This window comes from Scyliorhinus torazame, chromosome 10 (assembly GCF_047496885.1).
Source record: "Scyliorhinus torazame isolate Kashiwa2021f chromosome 10, sScyTor2.1, whole genome shotgun sequence".
In the NCBI taxonomy this organism is placed as follows: Eukaryota; Metazoa; Chordata; class Chondrichthyes; order Carcharhiniformes; family Scyliorhinidae; genus Scyliorhinus; species Scyliorhinus torazame.
The window spans coordinates 120,182,851-120,204,107 of NC_092716.1; the positions used below are offsets into that span (position 1 = coordinate 120,182,851).

Genomic DNA, 21,257 nt, shown 5'->3' on the forward strand with positions numbered 1-21,257 from the left:
ACCTTCTCAAAGAACTCAATAAGGTTTGTGAGGCATGACCTACCCTTCACAAAGCCATGCTGACTATCCCTGATCATATTATTCCTATCTAGATGATTATAAATCTTGTCTCTTATAATCCCCTCCAAGACTTTACCCACTACAGACGTGAGGCTCACCGGTCTATAGTTGCCGGGGTTGTCTCTGCTCCCCTTTTTGAACAAAGGGACCACATTTGCTGTCCTCCAGTCCTCTGGCACTATTCCTGGAGCCAATGATGACATAAAAATCAAAGCCAAAGATCCAGCAATCTCTTCCCTGGCCTCCCAGAGAATCCTAGGATAAATCCCATCCGGTCCCGGGGACTTATCTATTTTCAGCCTGTCCAGAATTGCCAACACCTCTTCCCTACGTACCTCAATGCCATCTATTCTATTAGCCTAGGGCTCAGCATTCTCCTCCACAACATTATCTTTTTCCTGAGTGAATACTGACGAAAAATATTCATTTAGTATCTCGCCTATCTCTTCAGACTCCACACACAATTTCCCATCCCTGTCCTTGACTGGTCCTACTCTTTCCCTAGTCATTCGCTTATTCCTGACATACCTATAGAAAGCTCTTGGGTTTTCCTTGATCCTTCCTGCCAAATACTTCTCATGTCCCCTCCTTGCTCGTATTAGCTCTCTCTTTAGATCCTTCCTCGCTACCTTGTAACTATCCATCGCCCCAACCGAAACTTCACACTTCATCTTCACATAGGCCTCCTTCTTCCTCTTAACAAGAGATTCCACTTCCTTGGTAAACCACGGTTCCCTCGCTCGACGCCTTCCTCCCTGTCTGACCGGTACATTCTTATCAAGAACACGCAGTAGCTGATCCTTGAACAAGCCCCACTTCTCCAGTGTGCCCAACACTTGCAGCCTACTTCTCCACCTTATCCCCCCCCAAGTCACGTCTAATGGCATCATAATTGCCCTTCACCCAGCTATAACTCTTGCCCTGCGGTGTATACTTATCCCTTTCCATCATTAACGTAAACGTCACCGAATTGTGGTCACTGTCCCCAAAGTGCTCTCCTACCTCCAAATCCAACACCTGGCCTGGTTCATTACCCAAAACCAAATCCAACGTGGCCTCGCCTCTTGTTGGCCTGTCAACATATTGTTTCAGGAAACCCTCCTGCACACACTGTACAAAAAACGACCCATCTATTGTACTCAAACTATATCTTTTCCAGTCAATATTTGGAAAGTTAAAGTCTCCCATAATAACTACCCTGTTACTTTTGCTCATATCCAGAATCATCTTCGCCATCCTTTCCTCTACATCCCTAGAACTATTAGGAGGCCTATAAAAAACTCCCAACAGGATGACCTCTCCTTTCCTGTTTCTAACTTCAGCCCATACTACCTCGGAAGAAGAGTCCCCATCTAGCATCCTCTCCGCCACCGTAATACTGCTCTTGACTAGTAGCGCCACACCTCCCCCTCTTTTGCCTCCTTCTCTGAGCTTACTAAAACATCTAAACCCCGGAACCTGCAACATCCATTCCTGTCCCTGCTCTATCCATGTCTCCGAAATGGCCACAACATCGAAGTCCCAGGTACCAACCCATGCTGCCAGTTCCCCTACCTTGTTTCGTATACTCCTGGCATTGAAGTAGACACACTTCAAACCACCTACCTGAACACTGGCCCCCTCCTGCGACGTCAAATCTGTGCTCCTGACCTCTATACTCTCATTCTCCCTTACCCTAAAACTACAATCCAGGTTCCCATGCCCCTGCTGCATTAGTTTAAACCCCCCCAAAGAGCACTAACAAATCTCCCCCCCAGGATATTTGTGCCCCTCAGGTTCAGATGTAGACCATCCTGTCTGTAGAGGTCCCACCTTCCCCAGAAAGAGCCCCAGTTATCCAGAAATCTGAATCCCTCCCGCCTGCACCATCCCTGTAGCCACGTGTTTAAATGCTCTCTCTCCCTATTCATCATCTCACTATCACGTGGCACCGGCAACAACCCAGAGATAACAACTCTGTTTGTTCTAGTTCTGAGCTTCCATCCTAGCTCCCTGAAAGCCTGCCTGACATCCTTGTCCCCTTTCCTACCTATGTCGTTAGTGCCAATGTGGACCACGACTTGGGGCTGCTCCCCCTCCCCCTAAGGACCCGGAAATCACAATCCGAGACATCACGTACCCTTGCACCTGGGAGGCAACATACCAAACGTGAGTCTGTCACGCTCCCACAAAATCTCCTATCTGTGCCCCTGACTATAGAGTCCCCAATTACTAATGCTCTGCTCCTCTCCCCCCTTCCCTTCTGAGCAACAGGGACAGACTCCGTGCCAGAGGCCCGTATCCCATGGCTTACCCCTGGTAAGTCCCCCCCCCACAAGTATCCAAAGCGGTATACTTGTTTCTCAGGGGAACGACCGCAGGGGATCCCTGCACTTACTGCTTTTTCCCAGTCCCCCTTACAGTTACCCACCTATCTCCAATCTTTGGTGTAACTAATTCCCTGAAGCTGCTATCTATGACCCCTTCTGCCTCCCGAATGATCCGAAGTTCTTCCAACTCCAGCTCCAGTTCCCTAACTCGGTCTTGGAGGAGCTGGAGATGGCAGCACTTCCTGCAGGTAAAATCAGCAGGGACACTAACTGCATCCCTCACCTCAAACATCCTGCAGGAGGAACATTGCACTCCCTTCCCTGCCATTCCTCTAACTTTCTACCAAGATCTGGCTAACAACTAAATTAAATTTTTATAAAAAATAATAATAATATAATAAAATATGGTACTTACCTCAGACCAATGGGTTTTATTATTAGGTTAGAGGAGGAGGGCGGGTGGGAGACACGTGTAGTGTCTCGGGTTTCCTCTCCACCAGAATTTATTGGTGAGGGTCTTCCCAGACGTCCGCGGGTCGACTTCCTGTTCCCGCCTAAAAAACTAATTTAAAAAAAAAAGAAAAATTCTCAGCTCCTGCTGAAATTGACTAACCAGCCAGCTCCACTCCCGCCGAAATCGACTGGCCTGCCCCTGCAAAGACGAGTGCTTTTAAAGGACATACTTACCTCCCAGCAACCACTTCCGCAATGCTCCCGCTGAAACTGACTCACCAGCTGTTCTCCCGCCGCCAAAATCGACTGGCCTGCCCCTGCAAAGACAAGTGCTTTTAAAGGACATACTTACCTCCCAGCAACCACTTCCGCAATGCTCCCGCTGAAACTGACTCACCAGCTGTTCTCCCGCCGCCAAAATCGACTGGCCTGCCCCTGCAAAGACAAGTGCTTTTAAAGGTTGACTTACCTCCCAGCAGCCACTTCCGCAATGCTCCCGCCGAAATCATGGTTGAGGAAATGAACAGAAAGGCATGGCACTACAGCTTGATGGGTAATTACGCCAAGTCAGGATTGGATCTTGCTATGGGGGAGGGAGGAGCTAGGTTGTCAGACTTTGCAAAGATTTCATAGAATTTACAGTGCAGAAGGAGGCCATTCGGCCCATCGAGTCTGCACCGGCTCTTGGAAAGAGCACCCTACCGGGGCCCACACCTCCACCCTATCCCCATAACCCCTTAACCCAGTAACCACACCCAACACTAAGCGCAATTTTGGACACTAAGGACAATTTAACATGGCCAATCCACCTAACCTGCACACCTTTGGACTGTGGGAGGAAACCGGAGCACCCGGAGGAAACCCACGCGCACACGGGGAGGACGTGCAGACTCCGCACAGACAGTGACCCAAGCCAGGAATCGAACCTGGGACCCTGGAGCTGTGAAGCAATTGTGCTATCCACTATGCTACCGTGCTGCCCTCTGGCTTGTGCTTGCAAAGAGGTGCAGTTCTGTGACTGTGGAATTCTGAGAATGTATGACGCGGGGTGGGTAGCCACTGAGTTGCTCTGTGAAGGCAGATACTGGCAAAGGACTGTTAGACCAAAGGAATGTAAGGAGAACCTATGAGAACCTTACAGTTGCCAAGTTACCTTATTTGATCATATTAAGAAGTTAAGAAGAACTAATGTGAACCTTATAGTTGCCAAGTTACCTTATTTGGTCATGTATGGAACCTCATTCAATTTACTGAAAAGATAGCAATATATATGTAAAAGCATGTTTGTTTTTTCTCACTTACTCTGGTGGATTCGACAGACTCTGGTGGAGTCAGTGCCATTGTATCAGAGTACGTCCGCCGGCGAACCGCGCAAATACAGTAATTAATTTTACCTACAATTCCAACTCAGTATATTTACTGAACCAGACTGAGGGCAAAAAGAACTCGAATTCTCATGGTCATCATTCGACTTTTAATTCCAGATTTTTATTGAATTCGAATTTCACGATCTGCCATGCTGGGATTCAAACCCAGGACCCTTGGTCTCTGGATTACTAGCCCAGTGACAATACCACTACGCCACCACCTCCCCTTAATAGAGTCTAGGGTCTTTGCCTCCACCACCAGTGGAGTGAATTCCAGACTCCACTACCCTCTGCATAAAAAACGTTCTTCCTCATGTCACCGTTACACTTTCTGCCACTTATTTTGAATCTGTGTCCCCTAGTCTAGGATTCTCCACCTAGGGAAACAATTTTATCTTGTTCCGCCTCATAATTTTGTACACCTCAATTAAGTTACCCCTCAACCTTTTTTCCAAGGAAAATAACAGCAATCTATCCAATTTCTCCTCGTAGCTCCACTTTTCCAGCCTTGACAACATTCTTGGAAACTTCCTCTGCACTCTCTCCAGAGCAATAACATCCCTCCTGTAATGTGATCAGAACTATACACAGTATTCCAGTTGTGGCCTCACCAGTGTTTTATACAATTCCAACATTATATCCTTACCTTTACATTCTACACCTCTGCCAATGAAGGGGAGCATTCCATATGCATCCACCATCATCCCTTTAAGTATTGTTTCCCAATCGATCGAAGCCAACGCGTGCCTCACATCTTGGTAGTTTCCTTTATTAAGATTCAAGACCCTAGTCGATGAATCAACTACTACACTCCATCTTTATGCAAAATTCTATCATATTATGGTTGCTCATCCCAGAGGGGTCTCTCACAACTAGGTGCCAATGATTCCGCTCTCATTACAGAGTACCTAGTATAGGGTAAAAGCAAATTATTGCGGATGCTGGAATCTGAAACAAAAACAGAACATACTGGACAATCTCAGCAGGTCTGACGGCATCTGGAGGGAAAAGGGAGCTAACGTTTCGATAACTGTTTGATAAGCTTAGATCCTGTTTTTAAAAATTAAATCTTTCCAATTAAGGGGCAATCTAGCGTGGCCAATCCACCTACCCTGCACATCTTTGGGTTGTGGGGTTGAAACCCACGCAAACACGGGGAGAATGTACAAACTCCACACGGACAGTAGCCCGGGGCCGGAATCGAACCTGCGACCTCGGCGCCGGGAGGCAGCAATGCTAACCACTGCGCCACCATGCTGCCGAGCTTAGATCCTGTTAACATCCGTTTAAAGCCCCCAACATCCCTGTTAACGTTTGTGTTAAACCCCCCTTCATCCCTGTTCATCTGTTAACATCCATGTTAAACTCTTCTCTCCCCCCCCCATCCCTGCTAACATCCATGTTAAACCCTCCCCCCATCCCTGTTAGCATGTATTCGACCCCCTCATCCCTGTTAACATCCGTGTTAAACTCCCCTCCCCACAACCCTGTGAAACCACCCACATTCCTGATAACATCCATGTTAAACCGCCCCCCCAATCTGTGTTAAGCCCTCCTTTCATTCCTGTTAACATCTGTATTAAACCACCCCATCCCTGTTAACATCCATGTTAAACCACTCCCCCACCCCTGTTAACATCCGTGTTAAACCCTCCCACACCTCTGTTTACATCCATGTCAAACCCCCCTCATCCCCGTTAACATCCATGTTAAACCCCCCTTCATCCCTGTTAACACCGGTGTTAACTCTCCCACATCCCTGTTAACGTCCATGTTAGACCCCCTCCTTCATACCTGTTAACATCAGTGTTCCCAAAAAGGGGACAGAAAGGGGAATAAGAAAAGTGATAGGCACAGAAACCAAGGGCCAGATTCAACCAGCGCCTCAGTGAAAAATATTGGGACCAAGGCAAAAAATGTTAAAAAGATAAGCTTAAAGAGTTTGTGCTTTATTGCGCGGAGCATTCGCAATAAAACAGATGAACTAATCACACAAATAGGCGTAAACAGGTATGATATAATCGGGATTACGGAGACATAACTGCAGAGTGACCAGAAATAGGAACTGAATGTCCAGTGGTATTCGGTATTTAGGAAGGACAGACGAAAAGGAAAAGGCTGAACAGTGGTAGTGCTGGTTAAAGAGGAAATTAGTGAGGCAGGGTATTAGTTCTGACAATATGGAAGCTGTATAGGTAGAGCTGAAAATCAAAATGGGACAAAAAACATATAGACCCCCAAATTACAGTGGTGATGTTGGGAATGGCATTGAACAGGAAATTGGAGATGCATGTGATAAAGGATCCTCATCCCTATAAACATCTGTGTTAAGCCAACCCCCCCCCCCCTCCCCCAACCTCCCACACACACGTCGCTGATAACATCAATGTTAAACCACCCCCACCCCCCAACTTCCCTGTTAACATCCGGGTTAAACCTCTCCTGTGTTTTCAAAGATGTTTATGTCTTTATTGAAGTGTGGGGCCTAAGATTGTTTAATTGAGGCCTAATCTATGATTTAGAACGTTTGAAGATAGCTGTTGCCCCTGGGTGAAGCTGACAGCAGGAATCCATTATTTGCTGAAAAAAGCTGTGACTTGAAGGCCGAAGCCAGATGTGGGGAATGAACAGCAGAACGGGGCGATGAGGGAAGAACCAGGTCTCGAGCTCAGCGATTGAGACTTTTGAATGCAGGGCAACGATTCTTGAGGGGGTAACTAGGGCAATGGGGGTGGGCAGCAGAGGGTGGTATTGATGGCAGTGGATGGGGAAATGATTGAGGATGTGATGGCAGTAGGGAGCTATGGATTGTCGATATAGTTGATCATTAGAGGGCATTCTGGATTTCTGGGATGAATTGGGGGATTGTTAGTGTGGGTGGTGGGAGATGGTGGGTATTGGTGTTGGAGCTTTGATTTCTGAGCTGGGTATGATATGTTGATGAATGGGCAGTCAGTCTGGTCTCTCTTTCTCTCTCAGATATCCTGATTGTGAAGTTAAGGAAGGGCCAGGAACTGAGGCTCCGAGCTTATGCCAAGAAGGGTTTTGGGAAGGAACATGCCAAATGGAACCCAACAGCTGGGGTGTCTTTCGAATACGACCCTGACAACGCACTGCGGCACACGGTGTACCCTAAACCTGAGGAATGGTGAGGCTCACTCTGCGTTTTTAATGGCACCAACTCCCATTCCATTCTTCATCCAACCCTAAGTGGGTGGAGAGGGAGACGGGGTGAAGAGGGAGTTCGGCGAGGAAGTGGAGGGGGAGGTGGAGAGGGAACTGGGGCGAGGGGGTGGGTGGGGAGCGGAATGCAAGTGAGTGAATGGGCGTGGACTGTTGTGGGGACGTACAGTTTGTGGAGACAGGAGGAGGTGTACTTGATGGGAGTGATGGGGTTTTGGGAGGGGAAGGGCCATGATGGGGGATGGAAGAGGGGAAGGGGGTACAGGATGGGGGAGGACAGGGTGACAGGTAGAAGGAAGATGTTTAAATGCTGTGCTGCTACGTGGGGAGGGGCATTGCTGGGTGAGGTTAGGCTGGGGAGATGTTTAAATTCTGTGTTCCTGTTTCTAAATGTTGTTCATTTCTATGAAATTTTAAGGCCCAAAAGTGAGTATTCTGAACTGGACGATGAGGAGATTCAGGCTCCATATGATCCAAATGGCAAACCAGAAAGGTACACACTTTTATTCTCATTTTTCAGATGAGGGGTGGCATTCTCCGTAGCCCGATGCCGAAATCGGGAATGGCGATCGGGCGGAGAATGGCTCCCGATGCCAAAATCGGGGCAGGCGTCGGTTTGACGCCGGTTTGCGATGCACCACCTCCTCCCAATCGGCGTCATCAAGCCACGCGCAGTCGCAACACCGTTCATGTGTCATCAGCCGGCCCAATGGCGCGGACCTCGTGTGGTCCAGCGGTCGTGGGCCTGGCGTGCCGGTGTGCAGACGGTGACTAGCACCACCACACTGCCGAGATCTGGGCTGGGGGGAGTGGGCTGTGGGGCGGTGGTGGGCTGGTACGTGGTCCAGCACGGCTGGCTCCATGTTTTCCAGCACGACCGGTGAGTGTGTAGGGACGGGCCACTCACCGGAATCGGTGAGGGTTTCGTGCCGATTTTCCCGTCTTGAGCACACCACCTGGCTTACTCGTTCTTCCATCGAGCAGGAGATACGAAAGTCTGGGAACACGGACAAACAGATTCAAAAACAGCTTCTTCCTCACTGTTACCAGATTCCTAAACGACCCTCTTATGGACTGACCTGATTAATACTACACCCTGTATGCTCCACCCGGTGCCGGTGTCTATGTATTTACATTGTGCACCTTGTGTTGCCCTATTATGTATTTTTATTTTATTTTATTTTCATGTACTTAATCTGTTTGAGCTGCTTGCTGAAAAATACTTTTTCACTACCTCGGTACACATGACAATACACAACTCCAATCCAGTCCTCCGTTGCCGTCAGCACTTAGCCTCAGGAACGGAGAATCCAGCCCTAGAGAAGATACTGCAGAGCTGACTTAACCGCTGCAGTCCTCAAGGTGTAGGTACCTTGATAGTCCTGTTAGGGAGGGAGTTCCAGGATTTTGACCCAGCAACAGTGAAGAAATAGCGATATATTTCCAAGTCAGGGTGGTGAGTGACTTGGAGGGGAACCTCCAGTTGGTGGGGTCCTCTGGTAGCTGCTGCTCCTGTCCTTCTAGATGGTACGGCACAGTAGCAGTGGTTAGCACTATTGCTTCACAGCTCTAGGGTCCCAGGTTTGATTCCCGGCTTGGGTCACTGTCTGTGCGGTGTCTGCACATTCTCCCCGTGTCTGCGTGGGTTTCCTCCCACAGTCCAAAGACGTGCAGGTTAGGTGGATTGGCCATGATAAATTGCCCTTAGTGTCCAAAAGGTTAGGTGGGGTTACTGGATTGCAGGGATAGAGTGGGGGGGTGGGCTTGGATAGGGTGATCTTTCCAAGGGCCGATGCAGACTCGATGGGCTGAATGGCCTCCTTATACTCTGTAAATGCTATGGTAATGGTTGTTGGTTTGGAAGGTGCTGTCTGAGGAGCCTTGGTAATTTACTGCAATGCATCTTGTAGATGGTACACACGGTTGCCACTGGTAATCGGTGGTGGAGGGTTGGAATGTTTGAGGGGTAAATTTTTAAGGGGGTGGATGTGGTGCCAGTCAAGTGGGGGATTCAGTGATGGTAATGCCATTGATTGTCAAGGGCAATGGTGTGATTCTTTCAATGGTTGGAGATGTTCATAGCTTGGCACTTGTGTGGTGTGAATGTTATTAAACTATGAGGCTCTGTTTCACCTTTCCGATGAGCGTCATATTTTTGACTTTTATTGCCATCAGGTTTTTTTTCAATGTGGAATCTTCCGGAGCTCTGCGTCCTGAGACCATCGTGTTGTCAGCTCTCTCCGGCCTGAAAAAGAAGCTGAGTGATCTGCAGACAATGCTGAGTCATGAAATCCAGAGTGATGTGCTCACCATCAATTAGCGAGATCCAGACTGCCGCTGCCTGTTGGCCACCATCATGCTACCAGTGTGGGAGCGTCTGCCGATGTCCAAATCTGGGCTTGTCCAGACCACAGGAGCAGCTGCTCCGCACTCACTGCACCCTCACATGCAGAACTGTACATTTTCAGTGCACCCTCACATGCAGAACTGTACATTTACAGTGCAGTGTTTTGGAGCCTGCCCATTGTACCTTTGTCCATTTTTAAACATTATTCAATCTGCTCTGGTCCCAGTGTTGTCATTTTTGTAAAGATAAGGAGATTCTTTGAATTCGGCCAGACATCGTGTGTGGGTACACATTACACTGCTGGATGGAGTCAGCAGGTCTGATATAAGGTCACAGACCTAAAACGTTAACTCTGTTTCTTCCTTAGCAGATGCTGCCTGACCTGCTGAGATTCCAGCATTTTCTGTTTTTATAGTCAAAAGAACGAATCTGAAGACAGGGAGTTAAAGTAGAAGTTAATGTAGGGAGAATGGGGGTTAGCGTAGAGGGGGAATAGGGGTTAGTGTCTCGGGGGAATGGTGGTTAATATAGAGGGAGAATGGGGATTAGTGTAGAGGGAGAATGGGGGTTAGTGTGGAGGGGGAATGGGGGTTTGTAGAGGGGGTATGGGTGTTTGTAGAGGGGGAATGGGGGTTAGTGTCGAGGGGGAATGGGGGTTAGTGTAGAGAGGGAATGAGGGTCAGTGTCGAGGGGGATTGGGGGTCAGTGTCGAGGGGGAATAGGGGTTAGTGTAGAGGGGGAATGGGGGTTAAAGTGGGGATTACTGTTCTGGGGAATGGGGTTAATTGGGGATTACTGTTCAGGGGAATGGGGGTTAAAGTGGGGATTACTGTATTGTGGAATGGGGTTTAAAGTGGGGATTACTGTTCAGGGGAATGGGGGTTACTGTATTGGGGGAATGGAGGTTAAAGTGGGGATTACGGTCTTGTGGAAAGGGGATGAAAGTGGGGATTACTTTATTGGGGAATGGGGGTTAAAGTGGGGATTACTGTATTGTGGAATTGGGTTTAAAGTGGGGATTACTGTTCAGGGGAATGAGTGTTAAAGTGGGGGTTAGTGTCGAGGGGGAATGGGGGTTTGTCGAGGGAATGGGGGTTGGTGTCGAGGGGGAATGGGGGTTAGTGTCGAGGGGGAATGGGGAATAGTGTAGAGGGGGAATGGGGGTTAAAGTGGGAATTACTGTATTGTCATGGGGATGAAAGTGGGGATTACTGTATTGGGGAATGGGGGTTATAGAGGGAATTACTGTTCAGGGGAATAGGGTTAAAGTGGGGATTGTGTTGTGGCATGGGGTTAAATTGGGATTACTGTATTGGAATGGGTGCTAAAGTGGGGATTACTGTCTTGTGGAATGGGGGTGAAAGTGGGGATTACTTTATTGGGGAATGGGGGTTAAAGTGGGGGTTAGTGTCGAGGGGGAATGGGTGTTAAAGTGGGGGTTAGTGTCGAGGGACAATGGGGGTTAGTGTCGAGGGACAATGGGGGTTAGTGTCGAGGGACAATGGGGGTTAGTGTTGAGGTAGAATGGGGGTTAGTGTAGAGGGGGAATGGTGTTTAATGTAGAGGGAGAATGGGGATTAATGTAGAGGGAGAATGGGGGTTAGTGTCGAGAGGGAATGGGGGTTAGTGCAGGGGAATGGGGGTTACTGTATTGAATATTGGGGGAATGCAGGTTAAAGTGGGGATTAGTGTCTTGTGGAATCGGGTGAAAGTGGGGATTACTTTATTGGGGAATGGGGTTAAAGTGGGGATTACTGTATTGGGGAATGGGGTTAAAGTGGGGATTACTGTATTGGTGAATGGGGGTTAAAGTGCGGATTACTGTATTGTGGAATGGGGTTTAAAATGAGGATTGCTGTTCAGGGGAATGAGTGTTAAAGTGGGGGTTATTGTCGAGGGGGAAGGGGGGTTAGTGTCGAAGGGGAATGGGGGTTCGTGTCGAAACGGAATGGGGGTTTGTGTCGAGGGGGAATAGAGGTAGGTATGTGTCGATGGGGGTTAGTGTCGAGGGGGAACGGGGGTTCGTGTAGAGGGGAAATGGGGATTAGTATAGAGAGGGAATGAGGGTCAGTGTAGAGGGGGATTGGGGGTCAGTGCCGAGGGGGAATGGGGGTTAAAATGGGGATTACTGTATTGTGGCATGGGGTTAAATTGGGGATTACTGCATTGGAATGGGGGTGAAAGTGGGGATTACTATTCAGGGGAATGGGGTTAAATTGGAGATTACTGTTCAGGGTAATGGGGGTTAAAGTGAGGATTACTATATTGTGGAATGGGGTTTAAAGTGGGGATTACTGTTCAGGGGAATGGGGATTAAATTGGGGGTTACTGTATTGGGGGAATGGAGGTTAAAGTGGGGATTACGGTCTTGTGGAAAGGGGATGAAAGTGGGGATTACTTTATTGGGGAATGGGGGGTTAAAGTGGGGATTACTGTATTGTGGAATGGGGGTTAAAGTGGGGATTACTGTATTGTGGAATTGGGTTTAAAGTGGGGATTACTGATCAGGGGAATGAGTGTTAAAGTGGGGGTTAGTGTCGAGGGGGAATGGGGGTTAGTGTCAAGGGAGAATGGGGGTTAGTGTCGAGGGGGAATGGGGAATAGTGTAGAGGGGGAATGGGGGTTAAAGTGGGAATTACTGTATTGTCATGGGGATGAAAGTGGGAATTACTGTATTGGGGAATGGGTTATAGAGGGAATTACTGTATTGGGGAATGGGGGTTATAGAGGGAATTACTGTTCAGGGGAATAGGGTTAAAGTGGGGATTGCTGTATTGTGGCGGGTTAAATTGGGATTACTGTATTGGAATGGGTGCTAAAGTGGGGATTACTGTCTTGTGGAATGGGGGTGAAAGTGGGGATTACTTTATTGGGGAATGGGGGTTAAAGTGGGGGTTAGTGTCGAGGGGGAATGGGGATTAATGTAGAGGGAGAATGGGGGTTAGTGTAGAGGGGGAATGGGGGTTACTGTATTGGGGGAATGCAGGTTAAAGTGGGGATTACTGTATTGGGGAATGGGGTTTAAAGTGCGGATTACTGTTCAGGGGAATGAGTGTTAAAGTGGGGGTTAGTTTCGAGGTAGAATGGGGGTTAGTGTCGAAGGGGAATGGGGGTTCGTGTCGAGGGGGAATAGGGGTTCGTGTCGATGGGGGTTAGTGTCGAGGGGGAACGGGGGTTAGTGTAGAGGGAGAATGGGGGTTCGTGTCGAGGGGGAATGGGGGTTAGTGTAGAGTGGAATGGGGGTTAGTGTAGAGGGGGAATGGGGGTTAGTGTCGAGGGGGAATGGGGGTTAGTGTCGAGGGTGAATGGGGGTTAGTGTCGGGAGAATGGGGGTTAGTGTCGAGGGGGACTGGGGGTTAGTGTCGAGGGGGAATGGGGGTTAGTGTTGAGGGAGAATGGGGGTTAAAGTGGGGATTACTGTATTGTGGCATGGGGTTAAATTGGGGATTACTGCATTGGAATGGGGATGAAAGTGGGGATTACTGTTCAGGGGAATGGGGTTCAATTGGGGATTACTGTTCCGGAGAATGGGGGGTTAAAGTGGGGATTACTGTTCAGGGGAATGGAGTTAAATTGGGGATTACTGTTCAGGGGAATGGGGGTTAAAGTGGGGATTACTATATTGTGGAATGGGGTTAAACTCGGGATTACTGAATTGGGGAATGGGGTTAGTGTCGAGGGGGAATGGGGGTTTGTGTAGAGGGGGAATGGGGGTTTGGTAGAGGGGGAATGGGGATTTGTGTAGAGGGGGAATGGGTGTTAGTGCAGATGAGGAATGGGGGTTAGTGTAGAGGGGGAATGGGGGTTAGTGTAGAGAGGGAATGGGAGTTAGTGTAGATGGAGAATGGGGGTTAAAGTGGGGATTACTCTATTGGGTGAATGGGGATTAAACTGGGGATTACTGTTGAGAGGGAATGGGGGTTGGTGTAGAGGGAGAATGAGGGTTGGTGTAGAGGGAGAATGGGGGTTAATGTAGAGGGAGAATATGGGTTAGTGTAGAGGGGGAATGGGAGTTAGTGTCAAGGCGGAATGGGGGTAAATATAGAGGGAGAATGGGGGTTAGTGTCGAGGGGGAATGGGGGTTAGTGTAGAGGAGTAATGGGGGTTAATGTGGGGATTACTGGATTGGGGGTTAAAGTGGGGATTACTGTTCATGGGAATGGAGGTTAAACTGGGGATTACTGTATTGGAGGAATGGGGAATTACTGCATTGGAGAATGGGGATTACTGTATTTGGGAATGGGGTTCAAGTGGGGATTACTGTATTGGGGAATGGGGGTTAAAGTGGAGATTACTGTTCAGGGGAATGTGTGTTAAATTGGGGGTGACTGTATTGTGATATGGAGTTAAATTGGGGGTGACTATTGTGGAATGGGGGTTAAAGTGGGAATTACTGTATTGTGGAATGGGGTTTAAAGTGGGGATTACTGTTCAGGGGAATGGGTGTTAAAGTGGGGATAACTGGTCAGGGGAATGGGGGTGAAAGTGGGGATTACTGTATTGCGGCATGGGGTTAATTTGGGGATTACTGTATTGGAGTGGGGGTTAAATTGGGGACTACTGTATTGGAATGTGGGTTAAAGTGGGGATTACTGTATTGTAGAATGGGGGTTAAAGTGGGGATTACTGTATTGTGGAATGGGGGTTAAAGTGGGATTACTGTATTGGGGAATGGGGGTTAAAGTGGGATTACTGTATTGGGGAATGGGGGTTAAAGTGAGATTACTGTATTGGGGAATGGGGGTTAAATTGGGGATTACTGTATTGGGGAAATGGAGGTTAAATTGGGGATTACTGTATTGGGGGATAGGAGTTAAACCTGGGGGTTAATGTTTTTTGTGGTTAGTCATATTAATAAATGCAGAAGAAACTTTATTGACTTTATTGAAAAGCTGCTGATTGGCTGCCTCACTGTTATAAACTGGGCTGCTAATTCTCGTCACATGCGGGTAGACAATGAGTACGATAATAATGTAGACCTGTTCATGCTGCTAATAAATTGGTGGCTGAGACACGCACTGTAGCTCAGGATCAGATGGAGATGGGAAACATTCTCCGGTACAATGTGTGCTGTTGCCTGTTCCTGGACAGCTGAACCTACTCAGACCGCAGGCAGAGATTGATCAGTATTCACACTTTAGTGAATGTGACATGGCTGTGTAAATAGTCCTCAACACTGCTCTTGTACTGTCTGACAGTTATCTTTGTTTTTCATGTGCTTGCTGCTTCTCCTGCCCACAATCCCTGGACCCGGAAACGGGAATGTTATGGTCAGCATGGTGACACAGTATTCACATACATGGAAAGATGACAGGAAGAGTCCTGGTGTGTGGGAGAGGGCTCCATTGTTTTGTCTGTGTCACTGGGGGGGGGGGGGGGGGGGGGAGATATTGGAATTGAAATGTTTGTGAGGGTTCATGCTGCCTGTTCAGACATAGAGTGCAGGAGCTGACAGTAACAGTACCTTATTGTTTATACCATTGCCTCAGTGAACAGTTCAGTTCTGATCTTCTTTTGAACTGCCTGTTTAAAATGTGATTGGTGACTAACCCAGTGAGACTCCAGGAACTACAGCAGAGGGTCACTGGAGAGAGGGGGAGCAGCCTGCACACTGACCTATCAGTCCTCCTCCTAGCTGCCTATCTGAGGGCTAACACAATGGTCACACCCCTTCCAAGCCGCTGTCTAACACTGCTGCCTACAATTGCCACACAGTCCTTCCCAACAGTTCAAAGTTCGAGGACTGTGTTCCTGCAACTCCACTCGGATGGGATTCTGTTGCGTCGTCGTGGAGCCTGGAGGAGGAGGGGGTGTCAAGGTGAGCCCCGTTGAGGGGTGGTGTACTCCAGGTGAGTTGGAACAGGTTGGCTGGGACCCAACGTTGAGAGGGGTGTAGTGGGTCGCTCTAGAAGCTGCTGGGAGAACTAGGCTGGTGAACTGGGGAAGGAGATTCCAGGAACTTGGCTTTTCAGTCAATAATTGGCCTGTACATTTTGCAGAGCACCTGTGTTCCAGCTTGCTGCACTCCAGACAAGGCAGAAACTGCAGAACACCTTCTAACTGACTAATCTGTCCTCCCCTTCACTCCAGGCTATTTGTAATTTTAGTGTGGGGAGGGATGAGGGAGCCTTGTGTGATGTATGAACCATTTGCTGTTTGGTGGTATGATTGGTTTGTAACAGACATTGGAGAGAGCGGAGACCCCATGCACAGACTACCCTCCAAAACCCTTTGCACCCCTGCCCATTCCGCACTCCGCCCCTGAACGAGCTAATGAGTGCAGTCCTTGGTCAAGTATTGAGCTACACCCTGTGTAATGGAGTGAGCAGGTTCAGTTAAACTGTTACTGCAAGAGGTTATTTCAGTTCGAGTCTGTCTGATGTGTCCTGGTTACAGGGATTGATCACTGCTGCTGGGAGTAGGTGTGAGAATCCATAAACTCAACAGACCTACTTCTTGTAAAGAGCTCCATTCGCTTTGGCCAGCCAGGATCTCTAAAAACACTTAAGAAACACGGGATTAAAACAGCAACTGGACCTCTCAACCCACCTATATCCATCTCAGACACTGGCTGCAGTGGTCAGTGAGTGAAGAGGAAAAGGTCAGCAATTGTTTCATTTCAGCTTGTCTAGAGGACACCTAAAGCTGAAAGGAACCTGTGATCCAATAAAAGCACAAAAAGCCCTTCTGATTGTGATATTAGTAACTGTTATAAAGTGACTGATTGGATTCCAGCATTGGAAGAAAGTTGACAATCTTCATACGGAACGAGTCCTTGTGTCAGTCTGCCCTATGTACAGATGCCAAGAATAAAAGTTCTCTTCAGCAAAGTAGCCGGACATTTTGCATGCTGGAAACAAAGCAGCATTAATTCTCCTGAGTGAATGTGCAAATGGAGGCCCCTTCAGACCTGCTCCTGCTGCCATGTCCTCGATTGCTCTAGGTTTCCATATATCCCGTTAAAGTGAAGTGAGCTTTTGTCCGGAGCTTTCTTCAATACCTCCTGAAGTGTTTGATAATGTTTCATCCAGTCCCTGTCCTCTCCCAGTGTTGCCTGCTGCTTTGGGCAGTGGTTCCATGTCTTGTTCCTAGTTGGGTGCACAATAGTGAGGGAGTTAAAGTGCTTTGTCCCAATGTCCTATTGGTCCTTTCTGCAGATATGGCCCAGCTATCTCTAGACGCAGGCACTCATTGAGCAGGGAAGTGTGGAGAAAGTCTGCAGTCACTCGTTAAAGGACTTCCTTGTCCAGGGAAGCAGTCTGTGTCCTCTGCTGCATGTCCCGCACAATACAATTCTGCTGGAAAACAAAGATAAGTCATTTTCTGTTGGAAATCATGTAAAACTCTCAATCCTCATTACTGAAACTAAATATTATACTGCATCATTAGGGAGGTGAAAAAGACATGCGGGATACTTGCCTTTATCAATCGAGGCATAGATTATTACAAAAGCAAGGAGGTCATGTTGGAGTTGTATAAAACCTTGGTGAGGCCACAGCTGGAGTACTGTGATTGCACTGGAGCAGGTGCAGAGGCGTTTCACCAGGATGTTGCCTGGGATGGATTTTAGTTATGAAGAGAGGTTGAATAGGCTTGAGTTGTTTTCGTTGGAACAGAGAAGAGGGGTGACCTGATCGAGGTGTACAAGATTATGAGAGGCACGGACAGGCTGGATAAGGAGCATTGTTCCCCTTAGCTGAGGGGTCAGTTACAAGGTCAAGGTGAGGGGCAGGAGGTTTAGGGGGGATTTGAGGAAAAACCTTTTAACCCAAAGGATGGTGACGATCTGGAATGCATTGCCTGGGAGGGTGGTGGAGGCAGGTTGCCTCACATCCTTTAAAAAGTACCTGGATGAGCACTTGGCACATCATAGCATTCAAGGCTATGGGCCAAGTGCTGGAAAATGGGATTAGGTGCAGACTTGATGGGCTTAAAGACGTCTTCTGCACCGTATTATTCTGTGATCAGAATGTACAATATCATAGGTTTGTACTTAAACTCTCCTCTCACACACTTGTGTCTTTGTTTCTCCTCCATCTCATACCATCTACACAGCTCTCCCTGAATCATTCCAGTGTATAGAACCGGAGAGCATTGGCCTTGCTCCTGTGAAAGAGGAAACCGATTAGTCCCACTCCCCTGCTCTGAAAAACTCCTTTCCAATTATTTACCCAATTCCTTTTTGAACGGTGCTATTGAATCTGCTGCAGATCATTGTAACTCACTGAAAAGAAATCCTTTTCATGTCCCCACAGATAATCTTGCCAATTATCTTCCACTGCTTTGCCATCTCGAGACCTCTCTCCCCTCTGTCATCAAACACTCCTAGCACTGGGTTAGATACTGAGTAAAGCTCCCTCTATACTGTCCCCATCAAATACGCGCAGGACTAGTACAGCACAGGGTTAGATACAGAATAAAGCTCCCTCTACACTGTCCCTATCAAACACTCCCAGCACAGCATGGTAGCACAGTGGTTAGCACAGTTGCTTCACAGCTCCAGGGTCCCAGATTCAATTCCCAGCTTGGGTCACTGTCTGTGCGGAGTTTGCACGTTCTCCCCGTGTCTGCGTGGGTTTCCTCCGGGTGCTCCAGTTTCCTCCACAGTCCAAAGATGTGCAGTGTTAGGTGGATTGGCTATGCTAAATTGCTATTAGGTTAGGTGGGGTTATGGGGCTAGGGTGGAGGTGTGGGCTTAAGTAGGGTGCTCTTTCCAAGAGTCGGTGCAGACTTGATGGGCCGAACTTTTGGCACTGTAAATTCTATGATTCTATGACGGGTACAAAGAACAAACAAAGAAATGTACAGCACAGGAACAGGCCCTTTGGCCCTCCAAGCCCGTGCCGACCATGCTGCCCGACTAAACTACAATCTTCTACATTTCCTGGGTCCGTATCCCTCTGTTCCCATCCTATTCATGTATTTGTCAAGATGCCCCTTAAATGTCCCTATCGTCCCTGCTTCCACCACCTCCTCCGGTAGCGAGTTCCAGGCACCCACTACCCTCTGCATAAAAAACTTGCCTCGTGCATCTACTCTAAACCTTGCCCCTCTCACCTTAAACCTATGCCCCCTAGTAATTGACCCCTCTACCCTGGGGAAAAGCCTCTGACTATCCACTCTGTCTATGCCCCTCATAATTTTGTAGACCTCTTATCAGGTCTCCCCTCAACCTCCTTCATTCCAGTGAGAACAAACCGAGTTTATTCAACCGCTCCTCATAGCTAATGCCCTCCATACCAGGCAACATTCTGGTATCTCTTCTGCACCCTCTCTAAAGCCTCCGCATCCTTCTGGTAGTGTGGCGACCAGAATTGACTACCTTCTCCACCTGTGTTGCCCCTTTCAATGACCTGTGGACCTGTACTCCTAGATCTCTTTGACTTTCAATACTCTTGAGGGTTCTACCATTCACTGTATATTCCCTACCTGCATTAGACCTTCCAAACTGCATTACCTCACATTTGTCCGGATTAAACTCCATCTGCCATCTCTCCGCCCAAATCTCCAAACAATCTAAATCCTGCTGTATCCTCTGACAGTCCTCATCGCTATCCGCAATTCCACCAACCTTTGTGTCGTCTGCAAACTTACTAATCAGACCAGTTACATTTTCCTCCAAATCATTTATATATACTACAAAGAGCAAAGGTCCCAGCACTGATCCCTGTGGAACACCACTGGTCACAGCCCTCCAATTAGAAAAGCATCCTTCCATTGCTACTCTCTGCCTTCTATGACCTAGCCAGTTCTGTATCCACCTTGCCAGCTCACCCCTGATCCCGTGTGACTTCACCTTTTGTACTAGTCTACCATGAGGGACCTTGTCAAAGGCCTTACTGAAGTCCATATAGCCAACATCCACTGCCCTACCTGCATCAATCATCTTAGTGACCTCCTCGAAAAACTCGATCAAGTTAGTGAGACACAACCTCGCCTTCACAAAACAGTGCTGCCTCTCACTAATACGTCCATTTGCTTCCAAATGGGAGTAGATCCTGTCTCGAAGAATTCTCTCCAGTAATTTCCCTACCACTGAAGTAAGGCTCACCAGCCTGTAGTTCCCTGGATTATCCTTGCTACCCTTCTTAAACAGAGGAACAACATTGGCTATTCTCCAGTCCTCCGGGACATCCCCTGAAGACAGTGAGGATCCAAAGATTTCTGTCAAGGCCTCAGCAATTTCCTCTCCAGCCTCCTTCAGTATTCTGGGGTAGATCCCATCAGGCCCTGGGGACTTATCTACCTTAATATTTTTTAAGACACCCAACACCTCGTCTTTTTGGATCTCAATGTGACCCAGGCTATCTACACACCCTTCTCCAGACTCAACATCTACCAATTTCTTCTCTTTGGTGAATGCTGATGCAAAGTATTCATTTAGTACCTCGCCCATTTCCTCTGGCTCCACACATAGATTCCCTTGCCTATCCTTCAGTGGGCCAACCCTTTCCCTGGCTACCCTCTTGCTTTTTATGTACGTGTAAAAAGCCTTGGGATTTTCCTTAACCCTATTTGCCAATGACTTTTCGTGACCCCTTCTAGCCCTCCGGACTCCTTGCTTAAGTTCCTTCCTACTTTCCTTATATTCCACGCAGGCTTCGTCTGTTCCCAGCCTTTTAGCCCTGACAAATGCCTCCTTTTTCTTTTTGACGAGGCCTACAATATCTCTCGTCATCCACGGGTCCCGAAAATTGCCGTATTTACCCTTCTTCCTGACAGGAACATGCCGGTCCTGAATTCCTTTCAACTGACACTTGAAAGCCTCCCACATGTCAGATGTTGATTTGCCCTCAAACATCCGCCCCCAATCTAGGTTCTTCAGTTCCCGCCTAATATTGTTATAATTAGCCTTCCCCCAATTTAGCACATTCATCCTAGGACCACTCTTATCCTTGTCCACCAGTACTTTAAAACTTACTGAATTGTGGTCACTGTTACCGAAATGCTCCCCTACTGAAACATCTACCACCTGGCCGGGCTCATTCCCCAATACCAGGTCCAGTACCGCCCCTTCCCTAGTTGGACTGTCTACATATTGTTTTAAGAAGCCCTCCTGGATGCTCCTTACAAACTCCGCCCCGTCTAAGCCCCTGGCACTAAGTGAGTCCCAGTCAATACTGGGGAAGTTGAAGTCTCCCATCACCACAACCCTGTTGTTTTTACTCTTTTCCAAAATCTGTCTACCTATCTGCTCCTCTATCTCCCACTGGCAGTTGGGAGGCCTGTAGTAAACCCCCAACATTGTGACTGCACCCTTCTTATTCCTGATCTCTACCCATATAGCCTCACTGTCCTCTGAGGTGTCCTCCCGCAGTACAGCTGTGATATTCTCCCGAACCAGTAGCGCAACTCCGCCTCCCCTTTTACATCCCCCTCTATCCCGCCTGAAACATCTAAATCCTGGAACGTTTAGCTGCCAATCCTGCCCTTCCCTCAACCAGGTCTCTGTAATGGCAACAACATCATAGTTCCAAGTACTAATCCAGCTCTAAGTTCATCTGCCTTACCCGTAATACTTCTTGCATTAAAACATAT

The 21,257-nt window shown here is 48.1% G+C and overlaps 2 protein-coding genes across 4 annotated transcripts in view; one reads left to right on the top strand and one right to left on the bottom strand.

Annotated features, from left to right (window-relative positions):
• The window catches only part of polr2c (RNA polymerase II subunit C), a 51,312-nt gene extending 41,379 nt beyond the window's left edge, over window positions 1–9,933 (top strand). For both annotated transcript variants that reach the window (XM_072518681.1, XM_072518682.1), the window contains 3 exons: window positions 7,169–7,337; window positions 7,791–7,865; window positions 9,548–9,933. In XM_072518681.1, the coding sequence (XP_072374782.1) occupies window positions 7,169–7,337; window positions 7,791–7,865; window positions 9,548–9,692 (389 nt within the window). In that variant the 3' untranslated portion in view covers window positions 9,693–9,933. The remainder of the gene's footprint in view (window positions 1–7,168; window positions 7,338–7,790; window positions 7,866–9,547) is intronic.
• Window positions 9,934–15,092: 5,159 nt separating this feature from the next.
• Window positions 15,093–21,257, bottom strand: part of LOC140430898 (docking protein 4-like) — a 52,279-nt gene continuing 46,114 nt past the window's right edge. The window contains exon 4 of one of the 2 annotated variants that reach the window (XM_072518683.1): window positions 15,093–17,017. In XM_072518683.1, the coding sequence (XP_072374784.1) occupies window positions 16,908–17,017 (110 nt within the window). In that variant the 3' untranslated portion in view covers window positions 15,093–16,907. The remainder of the gene's footprint in view (window positions 17,018–21,257) is intronic. The other variant, XM_072518684.1, reaches the window with a different exon arrangement.